The 13,279-nt window shown below is 40.3% G+C and overlaps 2 protein-coding genes across 6 annotated transcripts in view; one reads left to right on the forward strand and one right to left on the reverse strand.

The window, feature by feature from the left end:
• Positions 1 to 443: 443 nt before the first annotated feature.
• vstm4a (V-set and transmembrane domain containing 4a) lies at positions 444 to 7,534 on the forward strand. The gene is made up of 8 exons (XM_040001908.1): positions 444 to 762; positions 1,971 to 2,423; positions 4,880 to 4,933; positions 5,023 to 5,130; positions 5,248 to 5,281; positions 5,582 to 5,730; positions 6,158 to 6,225; positions 6,982 to 7,534. Exons 1-8 carry the CDS (start codon positions 714 to 716, stop codon positions 7,132 to 7,134), a joined length of 1,068 nt encoding a protein of 355 aa, XP_039857842.1. The 5' UTR covers positions 444 to 713; the 3' UTR covers positions 7,135 to 7,534.
• Positions 7,535 to 9,970: 2,436 nt separating this feature from the next.
• Positions 9,971 to 13,279, reverse strand: part of wdfy4 (WDFY family member 4) — a 39,980-nt gene continuing 36,671 nt past the window's right edge. For all 5 annotated transcript variants that reach the window (XM_040001804.1, XM_040001807.1, XM_040001805.1 and 2 more), the window contains 6 exons: positions 12,724 to 12,882; positions 12,434 to 12,613; positions 12,000 to 12,182; positions 11,413 to 11,500; positions 10,580 to 10,709; positions 9,971 to 10,357 (listed from right to left, as the gene is read on the reverse strand). In XM_040001804.1, coding sequence (XP_039857738.1) covers positions 10,294 to 10,357; positions 10,580 to 10,709; positions 11,413 to 11,500; positions 12,000 to 12,182; positions 12,434 to 12,613; positions 12,724 to 12,882 — 804 coding nt within the window. In that variant the 3' untranslated portion in view covers positions 9,971 to 10,293. The remainder of the gene's footprint in view (positions 10,358 to 10,579; positions 10,710 to 11,412; positions 11,501 to 11,999; positions 12,183 to 12,433; positions 12,614 to 12,723; positions 12,883 to 13,279) is intronic.

Raw genomic sequence — 13,279 nt, forward strand, 5'->3', positions numbered from 1 at the left:
ACTGGGACAGTCTGACAACCACAGCCAGAGACAAACCCATGCCACTCTGTCCAGCAGCTGGGAGAGGTCCCAGCACAGACAGACACACACACACACACACACACACACACACACACACACACACACACACACACGGGGACAAATGTGCCTCGACATAAATGCATAAACACATGCATACATACACAAAAATATGAACCTCACACAAATAAACATCAGCATTTGGCCTTTACTCCGAGATGCAAGATGAGCATTATTCCTGGTGACTGAGGTGATGGAAATGCATTTTCAGCAGTTTACTGTGTATGCTTCTTAGAACTGCACACAATGTCACACACACGCGCGCACACAAACCACGAGACTTGACCATCACTTTGGAGTTCTGGGGGTTTTGGGCCACGGTCCAGGACACACTCAGAACACAGGAACACAGGAAATGACATTTCCTACGTTTTGCAGGACACACAAGAGAAAGAGAGTGAGAGAGACAGCCACAGGGAGAGGGAGGCAGAGAGTACTGGGAGAGAGTGGGAGTTTCTAAGTGGGAACAGAGCCTTTACTGTTTCATATTACACAGAAAAGAGGAGAAAGAGGAGAAGAGTTAATGGTGGGTAAGGGCTCTGGTGGGTTGTGCAGTCAGGCTCTGTTTTGAATGTAGCTGCTTGTGTAAGTTGCTGTGCAGTTGTCTGGGTTTATGGATTCACTGACTGTGGAAAATGTACTTCTCTGTAGTGATCCTTGTCCTGACTAAGGCTCTGGTCACAGGTAAGTGTGCCTTCTTTACCGCAGCATACAGCAATGAGAAAGTGAGCAAGCAGGCGTAAAAGAGGCAATATGTGTCTGAGTTGTAACTTGAGCTGTCATCACACACCACCGTCAAAGTTTCAGTGCATTATGGACCTTTGGTAAGAAAATAATAGAAAGCATACAACTACAGTTATCATCTAGAGGTCATCATATCTACAATAATCACAATTTGCAAGTGCATTTGTTATTGTGTTAATAGTGTGGTGCAGAAAAGTTGTTTACAAAAAAAAAGAGCAAAAAAAAAAAAACAACCAGTTGTGGCGTTAGGGTGGTTTGTTATCTGTGATCAGAGAAAACCTCAGTATAGTTTTTACATATAATTTGTGTCCTAAAAACTGCTGTGAAGCAGACTTACAACTCGTGTTTTATGTCCTATATATTTTTTCAGCTGTGCATAATGTTGTTTGAAGTACTTCAGCTGCTTTTGTTGCCACATGAAATAGTGTTAGACAAGCCCCAGAGAGCCTAAGGGAGATTCCCCAACAAACAAGACCAAAAAAAAAAAAAAAAAAAAAAAAAAAAAAAAGAAAGAAAGAAAGAAAAGAAAAAATTAAGCAAAAGCAGCATGGAAGACCAGATGGTCCCTGTTTTCCTTCCATGTTTCTCCTTGCCTGTTCTGGGTTGTTCCATACCAAGGATGAATGTTTCCCACCTGTAGCTACTCTTTGCCTGTCTGGTCACACATATTGTGTCCAGACCCCTTTGTCTCTGCCCTGGCTCACAGCAGACTAAACCAAGAGCACATCCAGGAAAGTAAAGTCATACTTTAGCTGTTTCTTTCGCAGTGCTTTTACGCTTCCTTGCTAAAAGAGAGTGAATACACACACAATCATGGGAAGATGCACAAATGGAACCAGTGATTGTTTGAAGCTGTGACAGCAGACAAACAAACTTTTAACTCGTTTATTACTAATTTCGAAAGAAGGATTGAGTCATATAAGCGTTCTGTGAGGCTTATGGTTTGATTTAATTTTATTCTGACACACATTTACCTAGATATCTTACTCGGAAAGTATTACACAGTAACAGAAGCAGACATTTTGGAAAAGGAACATACTGAGTAGATTGAAACTAAATGATATATTTAAAAAATCGAATTAAAATGAAAGCTGTATACATTTGTGCATATATAACCAAAAGCGTTTGTGGGTTTTTTTTGTCAACAGAGGTATGCCATGCTCTTAATGTGACAGTGACCCCTGGGCCTGTCGTCTTGGCAACAGAGAACGACAACCTGACACTGTCCTGTCTGGTATCTCAAAGGAAGAGGACCACCAGTGTCCTGATTCTTCACTGGTTCTTCTCTCCTCTAACCACTCCTACTCCTGTGCCTCCTGCTTCCCTTCCACCCAACTCTCCTCCCGTACTCGACCACCCGCAGTTTCTGATTGTAAAGATGGGCATAAGGAGAAGGAAGCTGTATGGGAACTACACCTACCGTTTCCCACAACCAAAGTTTCATCTGCACGAGAAAACTGAGGGAGAGGTGTACCAGTTGCGGATTCTCAGCGTGACTGGGTCGGACCAGGGTTTTTACAGCTGTAAAGTTCAGGAGATCCGCAAACACAGAGACATATGGAGAATCACTTCCGATGGTACCAGCACCACACAGCTGACAGGTAAAAAGATGTATTCCCTCACATCTCTGTGCCATATTTCTTAAAATACAGACCCATGGACTCATCTGACTTATGAGGTGGATGCTGAGAATTGAGGACTTGAGACTTGTCAATGTTCCTAGTTATTGTTCTGTATTCATAAACACATGTAATCATATGTATATGAATACCTTTATTTAAGCTGATGATCCGTTTGTTTATTTGCATATTAAAACTATAAAACTGTTTCAGGAGATAATTAAAAAGAATATTTTCAGACTGCTATTTTTCAAAGAATTCCCTTAGCCCACATTCGTTTTAGTAAAAACGTCGACCAAGTTATCTGGAAATAAAAACAACCAAATTAAGGAAGGGCCACGATTTTCTTCTACTAAGAAACAAAGATTGTGTAGAAATGTGTCGTCTAACTTAAACTTGCAATATTTGCAGACGGTCATGCCTATATGTTTGAGTGCGACCCCAGTCCTCTGGCATTTCCATCTCAAAACAATGAGCTCACACAGCCAAACCACACTTAACAAAATCCCTGCCTGTGTGCGTGTAACGAGTAAAAGGTAGGGTGTTGTTGAGCTGGCAGGGTTCAAAAACTCTGATGTCAGCATTTTGGGTTTACTTTTATGCAAGCCTCAGGAAAAAAAAAAAAAAAAAAAAAAATACTGGAGAGTTTAGTTGCAGCTTATTCAGTGTGTGCCAATGGTCTTGCAGAAATCAACAAACAAAACAAAGAGAAACGGGTTAAGAAATCATTTAAATCACATGAAGTAATAAATATTTCTTCAATATTTATTTTTATCTGTGCAACACACTGGACCGATCATCGGTGAGATGCACTGGGTGAAGGGGTTTACTAGAGATTTATGAGGCTTTGCCCCACTTTGAGGAGGCCGTGTGTGACTCAGTTTACCTTTCAATAGTTTTACGCAAGAAAAGCGCAGAGGTTCGAGTCAGACAGAGCCTGACAACGCCCTGCCCTATATTCAGGGCAATGTCCCACTAAGGAAGCCACACAACCTCAGGCATCTCCGCCATGCATTGACCACAGAACCAGAAACAGAAGACCTGACATTATGAGGGTAAACAAAGAGGAAAAAAAAATTATATTGAGGGAACCCCTTAGTCTGCAGATCTCAGTCTGCAGGGCATAGAGCAAAGACTACACCCTAAAGAGGTCAATGGACTACTTTCATTCACAAAACTCCAACCTCTTCTTTATATCTAGTTCCCAGCTTCAGACCTTTAATAAGAAAGTTTGATTGCTTTGTGCTGATTTTCTAAACTGGTAAACTTTCTAGACACTGTGTTCAAGTTCACTGAGCTGCCAGTTTCAGTGGTTGGTAATTTGTTTTCCACATTTACCTTCACAGCTGAAAGACCTCAGATAAGCCTAAATCTGGACCTGATGGTGTAACAGGGGTATAGGGTATTTACATTTCACATAAACGTATCACTATTGATATGATGTAGAAACATTTTTAGTGAGCGTTTACATTTAATAGCTCCCTTGCAGAGAAGCTGGTGACCTCAGTGTGTTTGCTCTCACCAGATGTGCGGTTTAACTGGTGGTTAACCTCAGCCCAGATTCCAGCCAATTGTAACTGTCGCCTTGTCTGGTGAACAAGACTGGTAAAGTTTGCCTGCTTCACAAGTCTTTATCTTAGCTTAACAGTGCAAAGACATGATAGCCTGGCCAATCGCACCTTTATTAGTCTTAAAAGAAACTTATATTCATGGCAAAGATAGCATGTGGTAAGAGCATTTTTAAAAACAAGCTTTTGTATTTGATGAATTGGAAAAATATTTGTGAAAATAAATTCTTCCATTTCAAGAAGAACAAAAACATGATTATTTACTTTTTATGCCTTTTTTCCATCCTAGAAAGATTCCCTAACCCACAGTGTTGCACATTAATTATGTGTTACTGAAACAGAACAGTGAAGACACATTGACAATTTTGCATGTAGTTCAGTGGTCTGGAAACAAGCTAAAAGTCAATTAGAGTTAATATCTTACAATATGCATCAACCTGTGTGGAAAAGTCATATTAAAATCTCATTATGGAGAGCAGAGACAGTCTTCACTCTCCTCAACCTCTCCCTAAATACCCCTGACCTGTACAAAATCAGTGACAGCTCCCTTGTTTTTTTTCCCTTAGTTAATAAGGACAAAGAACACTGTTGATAGCTGATATGTGGAACAATGGGGAACCCCCAAACATGGTCCAAGAACAGCAACACAGCTGATATATGTATGTGTGTGTGTTAATGTTGTGTTTGGCTGAAGGTGAAGCAGACTCTCCCTTTATGACAGTGGTTTGGATATTTCCAAGAACCACTGGGGTTTGTTGTACAGGGCCACAGCCCTCAGACATCAACAAATATAAAGATACTCAGTCTGGGCACAGTTTCCATCTTTTATGTACAGTTTCTGATGACATTTTAAAATGTCTGTTTCTACAGTGCACTTTACACCCGAGGATGGTAGAAGTGAAGGATTGTGGCTTTTGTTTGCAGGTACTGTTCTCAGCTCTATTCCTAATTCTGTCTCATTTACACATCTTGCTTAAATAAAGCTTATTCTATTCTGATGTCTCTGTTTTTAGATGTGTATCTGTGTGCTGTGCTGATCTGCTCACTGGGCCTGCTGTCCATCTTCCTATTCACTCTCGTCCTAATCTGCCAGTACCTCTACAGAAGACACAGGCTCAAATGTAAAACCACTTGTTTTCCCAAAGCAACCGTAGATTTATGGCTTTATGTTTCCCACTTTTGTATCTAAAACAAACCGTCACATCAAATGTTTGTCTTTATTGCTTCTTTCTCTACAGCCAGTTACCCTCTGGTCAAATGTCCAGAAAGCAGGTACTAGTATGTTCTTTATTTAGAAATCAGAAAGCTGGGGGAGTGTGTGTGTGTGTGTGTGTGTGTGTGTGTGTGTGTGTGTGTGTGTGTGTGTGTGTGTGTGTGTGTGTGTGTGTGTGTGTGTGTGTGTGTGTGTGTGGGGGGGCAAACACAGTATTTGCCAATTATATATATGCAAAACAAACAAACATTATGTTGAGCTTCAGAAGTATTTTTTAATGTCTATTTATTTGCACATTTTTAAAAGAGTATTTTTTAGCTTTAATATAAATTAAGATCAACTTTATCTACTCCTTACAGCTCAGGAGAGACTGTAACAAGCTCTAGTAGTTGCTCCAGTTCCTCCCCAAGTGCACAAAGGAGAGACATGAGACAGAAAACCGACCGAACACAAGCAGTAGCGCCACCTAAGCTACCTGAAGAGCCTCCACTGCACATACCAGCCAAAGGTAAAATGTCCTGCAGAGTCCTTCACAAAGTAAAATATAAAGATTTCAGCTTTTAAACCTAAGATGAAACATACTAGAGGTACCAGAGTCACAGAGTGGCGTGAGAGGCCCTAGCCCCAAGAGCAGGAATTTGGCAAAGAACAGTAAATTACAGTAAATTGTCAGCAAGCAGAAAAGCAGGAATTAAGCTTGCACAAAAACAGTCAGAGAATGTGAAATTCCTGCCTAGTGTGTTACAAATTAAATGAACACTGTCACTGAAAACAGCAGAAGAAAGCATTTACATCAGTTTTTAAACAACACTGTGATTAGGTTTAACACAAAGTGCTTGTGAAGGACAATTTTGACTTCAACCACAATTTAATATTTGCCAGTTCATTCCTCCTGGCTGCTATTTTGAGTCAATTAAGGTTGTCTCTGTTTTCAGTGCCCGTTGCTGCAAAGAGACCTCGAAAGCCCAGAAGGTTGAAGACTCAGCCAAGGAGATCTGCCACTGTAAGTCTCTTCCTTCAAGCACAAAACCTATGTGAACTAAAACTATGAAGATCAGTTATGAAACATAGGTACTTAATACCTTTAGAATGTATTTATTAATGTTTCGAAAAGATTTTTTTCCGTGAGCACAGTTGTTATTGAGATGCATGCAAGAGGGAATTTGTCTCACGACTGCATGATTGTCTACAGCAGTTTATTGCCATGTCTTCATTCAGTTATGAGCTTGATAATTCTATTTAGCTTTATTGCTTCTGAAACACAATTATTTATTTATAGTGCTTCATTGGTTTTATATCTTCAATAAAAGTGTCAAACAAGTGTGTACAGAAGAAAACTACTCAAACTAAGCATCATCAGTATTTCGTCTAATGGCGTTCTTGTAATTTTGTACTGAAACGAAGCACTGGAGATGTGAGCTTTTCTTTAGCACGAACATGCTGATTAGATTAGTGCAGCCAGGAGGATCTGAGGATTTTGGATAGGGCTCCTGTTGTACCAAATGTTTTCCGGGTAAACTAAATGTTCCAAGAGGTCCTGAAAACAACGTAAACAGATTCTGCTGCTGGGAAACAGAAAAGATGTTTACCATGGAAGTTGACAAAAACTACAATTTGCTGACAAGATGAAATGCTGACAGTTACAGTTGTCTGTGACTGTTTTTCCAGTTGTAAATTCTGAAATTGTTGCACATATTATACTGCAACAATTCTTTTTTTGTAGCTGAACTTACTTTTACCCAATTCCTCTCTCCTCTAGCCTCGAATATCACAGGAAGAAAGCCTGACATATGCAGAGCTGGAGCTTGTCCGACCAAGACAGGAGCCCCCGGTCCCTTCCACCCCCGACCCCACACCCTCCAGCCCCGACACAGTCTATGCTCAGATCCTCTTCCAGGAGAAATACCTGTAAACATGTAAGCTTGGTACCTCCTGCAGAGATCCAGCTCTCCGATCGGAACCGTGCAGCAGCCGAAGGACTATATTTATGAACTGTTAGTATGACATTGGTTTTCTTTTTTGGATGCAAGAATGCCATGTGTGGGTAAATGGGAGGCTTGTGCTTGCTGTGTTCAGTTCCAGCACAGCAGCTTCGGGTCTCATAACTTTGTTTCTTTGTTTGTTGGCATCACTGGCCTGTGAGCCAGATGTTTATAGAATGCTCTTACCGTTAACTATTCTTTATAAACTCAGGAGACTGTGTGGGAAGAAACTGTTGTCCAGGCTCTCTTACTGCAGTGCAATAAGGCACTGTAAAAGTCAGTTTTGAAATGCATTTATGATTACAGTACTAATACATCATATTAAGAGATGCTAAAGAGTACAGTGTTTGATTTCTGTAAATACAGTTTTTAAGTGCATCTTTTCTCTAAAGAAGGGTGGATTCCACTTTGCTTACAAATCTGGAAATTTTAGACACATATACAAACATAACAGGAATGTTTGATAATCTTTCAAAGTTGGGAAATGTCCTTTCTGCGTCTAATGATGAAAGTTACACAAGATTGAAACCATACAACTGTCTCTAGGGTTTACAGAGAACGGCTAAGAGAGGGGGAAAAAAAGGTGAACAGCACTTCTTGTGGTCAAAATGCCTTGTTGAGTTTGGAGAACAGACAGACTGCTTCACACTAAGGTGCACAGAAAAGCGTTTCTGAATGCTGAAGCAGCCACTCCTGTTGGCTATGAACAGGAAACTGAGGCTGCAATTCATAGGGGCTAACCAAAATTGCACAACAGAAGATTTGAAGAAAGTTGCCTGGTCTCATGAGTCTCAATTTGTCCTGCAACATTTAGATAGAAGACTCAGAATTTGGTGCAAAAAAGACGAAAGCATGTCTTCATCCTGTCTTGGATCAATGATTCGAGTTTGCTGCTGCTGGTGTAACGGCATGGAAGAGATTTTCTTGTGTTGTTGCTGAGCATGCCAATGCCTTTATGATCACAGCGTACCCATCTTCTGATAGCTGCTTCCAACATGGTACAAAGATCAAATCGAGTTCAACCCAACGGTGCACTTTGGGCATGTGGTGAAACCGGAGATTCTGATCATGGATGTGCAGCTGACTGCGTGACGCTATCATGTCTCTGGTCTATATTAACACAATAGCATGGATAAGATGAAAAATTTAATAAACTGGTGTAATGGATCCAATACTTTGCCACCTTCAGACAAAAGGCAGACCAACAGTTTCCAGTATTTATGCTAAGCTAACAATCTAATATACGTATCAATCTTCTCATCCATCAACAATAAACATGCATGATTCCTAATAAAATAGTAGAAAGAATAGAAACAGCACAAAGTGCCTCTAATTTCAAAGTGTACTCACTGTGGCACAAGCATAAATAGCAAATATAAATCTTAGAAGCAGCAGACATAAAGCTCAGGAAAGGTGAAGGGTGCAGGCCATTTTGTGAAGGTCACTGTGTGAAAAATTGGATAAAGATGGAGGAAGAGAATGATGCAAATCCACACCTTTCCCTTGGTGAGTGGGAGAGATTGAGAGAGACCATCATCCCCCACAGTTCATACTCACTGACTTGAATGAACTCACTAATGACTACATTTATTCAAATTAGACTAATTGTAATCATGGTTAATAATTAGCTTTACAGTGCATTATAATTGGGTTAGGCTACAAGATGGTTCTGCCTAGGTGCAATAATTTATTTGATTTAATTATTCTGAGGAACCCAATGGTTTGACATTTCATATCATAAAACCAGCGATGTAGAGAGAATGGAGATAGCCGTTGTCTTTAGAGAAGGTCACTGCTAGCTCTCTGGGAAAATTATGAGGACTATTTTCCACTCTATTAAGCTACTCCACTTAGCACAATTAGCCACACACACAAAGGTTAAAGAGAGAGACCTCTTCCTTTATGATAGAGAGGAGTGGGGCATGTGCATGAGAGAGCAAGTAGGAGACAGAAAGCAAACAAACCTCCACAATCAACAGCCTAACATGCCCACTTATTCACTGGAGTGCAAGTGTGATAATGTTGCAATTACACTTTTCATCTGCAAGTTGGGACGAGTTTCATACCACATCTTGTGAAATTTGTCAGATACTCTGTTTATTTGGTGTCTAATATCTTTGGGGACACACACACACACACACACACACACTTAAAATCACCCATTATAGACATAATATGATCACAGAAAATTTAAGGCGGGTAGTGGTACAAAAAGGGCTGTCCAAAAAAACCCTCATAAATACCGTATTACAAAGCAAAATGAAAGCACATTGTGAAACTCAAAATAGTAAAGCCAGCAAACTATTCGCATCAAACTAAACAGCCTGAATTTTTCTTGCCACAAACATTTACCAGACCAAAACATTACAACGCTTACATGATTAAACGCTGACTTATTTGTCTCTTCACAACAGTGTTTGCTTGACTTGCAGTTTTTCTCAGAAATGTTTAAGTGAAAAAGCTGCATTTCTCAGGAACAGTTTATGAAGCGCACATGCCCCTGGTCATCATTCATACACTCCTTCTCATGTTCAGTTTAGCAGTGCCCATTTCAACCACAGGCTTCTGCTGTGGGCCCTAGAAAGCTCTGCTAAAGCAGTAAGGGTCCATTTAAATGACTGTACGAGTGTTTCTCTCATCCGAATCCTTCCACCAACTCTGGAAAAATTTAGCCAGTGTCCTTCTGGTTTAACCCTGAATTAAATTAAATTAAATTAAATCCAACACAGAATTCAGTCAAAAATCAAGGAGACCAGCAGAAAAAGGTTTTGGCAAGTGTCTATCAATAATTTTATTCAAATATACTGAAATTCTGTATTTACACACAGAAAAATACAAAATTAAATATTTGTGTAGAAGGTAAAAGTCATGTTTCGTCTAAATGCATCAAATGTTGTAACACTGTTTTCTGAGAAAATACACACACACACACACACACACACACACACACACACACACACAGACACACACACAGACACACACACACACACACACACCACTTCTGCTCAGCTGCAGTCAGACCTGAGATACTAATGAATTTCCCATCAGAGTCTCTCTGGGAGGATAAAGGGCGTGCAGAAATTGTGTTTTCACTCACACGTCCAGGTGAAAACTTGGCCCCAGGCATCGCCTGCCAACAGAGTAGCATGAGTCCTGCAAAGAATACAGCAAGAGAAATGCAGTGTTGTGCTGTAAAGCATGCAGTGATATACATACAAAGAGAATTAGAAGCTTTCAAATACTGCATATAATTAAATATAAACTCATACTATTTTTCTTCGAACACAGAGATGAATAAAGTTTAAAGTACAGTAATAAACAGAAACTAAACCCCAGCTGGCATTCCTATGAGTGGGTGCTTTTTATTTACTGTACCTGGACATAGCCAGCGCTGTGATGGCTGGATTATTTTTGTAGCGCCGCTGTGACACAGCTTGACTTCTGTTCAGCTCTTGATGTAACACCAGATGTCTCTCCCAGCCTTTAGCCTGGCTGGCGTTGCTCACTGTGGATTCATGAGAATACATTAGCATCTACTTAATAGTGAATTACAGGGCAGTTGTCCACCCCGCCTGAAATCAGAACCTCAGTGGTCCTCCCCACCCCAAAAACCAAAAAAAAAAAAAAAATTCAGAGTGTATTAAGCGCGTGTCCATCTGCAGTCAGCAGGCTGCAAAAGGGAGAAAAAGCCCTCAAATATAAATGCTTCAGTGTTACGTAAAAACTTGTCTCAATGTAATTGGAAAGCATAATACTCCTATGAGGTGACGCGAGGCTGTAACCAACGTATGCCAAATTGGATCTGGGTATTATTGCTTTCTAAATTATACACGCTCACACACGTCAGCAAAATTACTCATCAGTGTTTACTGCCTCTATGTTTAATAACTTTATAACTACATAATTCCTGCTAGCCCTAATGCTAGTGAGGGATAGGATGAACATTACAAGCTCTCATCTGGAAACCACACTGTCTAGCTCTGAGATGAGCGGTTAAAAATAATCATCTCACTTAAGAATTTATCTAATTAGATCGCAATGGTTCTTTCTTCGTCTTCTTTTTTTTTTTTAAAAACACTATAAATAATGATGGTCTTTGTGTGCAGTTGCTTTTCAGTTGGTTTCACAGTTTTGTTATTGTCGACCACTCTTATTCATTTTATTATGAACACAACACCTGCATGTATATCCCATCGTTCTGCCATTACCGTCTCTCTCTGTTTGGTCTTGCCCTGGGGACACAGGCTCTTCTGGAGGGCCAGGTAATTGTGTTCTGGTGTACTCTGCCCTCCATATCTGTATGAGAGACACATAACGAGTAACAAAATCATAAATATAATTCAAGATAATAACAAACACACTCATATATGCACCAACATGCATGCACATACGCACACACACACACACAACGTAATAATACTGTTTATGTGTGCGTGCTGTCCACGTGGCATGGGCACCCACTCCAAAGTGATGCACAATTTACTGTTTGCAGCTTCGATTGCAGAAAGGCAACACATGCTTATATTAATCTTAAGCAAAAAACAGTCACACACTGCACACAACTCATATACTGTTATTAATACTTTGATGGACACCCAAGCTGGTACCAGCAAGGCTAATACCAAAGTAATGACTGCCACAGTTGAATACTGTACAGAAACACTCCCACTGATCTATTAGGAGCTATAGAGAATTGTGATAGCATTAACAACAACAACAACAACAAAAACATTCTACATCATACACACAACCATTATGTTATTTACCTGCATGAAAAAACAAAAACAAAACTCACCCGTATAATGCCATCCTCACAGCCTGTGATGATGACATTCCTGGAATCCCACTCGTGTCTCTGTGTAAAGCTGATGCACAGGATGTTTGACTGAGGCCCACAGGAAGTGTCAGTGCAGGTCAACAGCTGGCCCTTCATGGTCCACAGGTAGAGTTGCGGTCCAGCACATGACACAATCTCTCCCTTGGACATATTAACATAGTGTTGACGTTCAGGTGTGCAGACATACAGACAGAAAGAGGGAACAAAAGGAGAGGAACACACACAAACAGGATATTGATGCTGTTAACAGTGAGAACCCTCCCTTCCTCATGCTGCGAGATGAGTGAAGAGGAACAACGTGACGACAGTGAGCCAAAAAATTCAAAGGACAGGAGGAAAAGAGCAGGAGAGACAGAGCAGTGGAAAGAAGGGGACCCAGAAGGTGGACTTACAGTTAGATCATTGATAGCCAGTGCAGAGACGATGGTTGTGTGTCCTGCTAACTGAGTGATATAACTTAGCTCTTCCAAGTCCCACAGGATACAGGTGAGGTCATGAGAGCCGCTCACTATTATGCTGTGGACCTCAGACACAGCGAGACACACCACTGCATCCGTATGACCATATAACGGCTGTGAAGGACAGTGGGGTCAGTATTAGTGCGCGTGTGTGTGTGTGTGCAAATAAGTTGTCAACAATACTGTTACATTTCAAGAGCATACAAACATTTGGACAGACAAACCTGTCTGAGTTTCATGTGAGTGAGTTTATCCTTAGTGACTGCCACATCCCACACACAAACGACAGTGCTGGTTCCTGCAGTGATGACGGTGGTCACATTGGGACAGGCGGCGCACAATATGTCTCCCCAGTCACATAAACTCTCACACACTGCAAACGTCTAGAAGTCGACATACATAAAGTGTTTAGAATTACACTATGTTATGATAAAATCTGAGCTGAAGTTTAATGAGCATCAACTAAAAACTATTTAACATTAAACACACTTTAACTTGCTCAAAAGAATACAGTTGTAGTCCTGCAGCTTTAAGGTGCATCCATGCTCCAACACACCAAAATCAAATGAATGGCTTGTTACTAGGCCTTTACCAAACTTAATGATGATAATAATAATAATAATAATAATAATAATAATAATAATAATAATAATAATAATAATAATAATAATAATAAACAACTCTATTTATAAAGCACACAAAACCAAGGGTATACCAAGGTGTTTGACAAAATAACATAGGAGATGGGAGAGGGAAAAGAGAAAGGACCCAGCACGTATT

The sequence above is a fragment of the Simochromis diagramma genome, unplaced genomic scaffold, assembly GCF_900408965.1.
Source record: "Simochromis diagramma unplaced genomic scaffold, fSimDia1.1 OVJJ01000421.1, whole genome shotgun sequence".
Lineage (NCBI taxonomy): Eukaryota > Metazoa > Chordata > Actinopteri > Cichliformes > Cichlidae > Simochromis > Simochromis diagramma.

Excerpts from the sequence above, each read along its gene's own strand:
- vstm4a (XM_040001908.1), top strand. The coding sequence starts at position 714 with ATGTACTTCTCTGTAGTGATCCTTGTCCTGACTAAGGCTCTGGTCACA. Across the intron at positions 4,934-5,022 it reads ATTGTGGCTTTTGTTTGCAG|ATGTGTATCTGTGTGCTGTG; the intron begins GTACTGTTCTCA and ends CTCTGTTTTTAG. Across the intron at positions 5,131-5,247 it reads CAGAAGACACAGGCTCAAAT|CCAGTTACCCTCTGGTCAAA; the intron begins GTAAAACCACTT and ends CTTTCTCTACAG.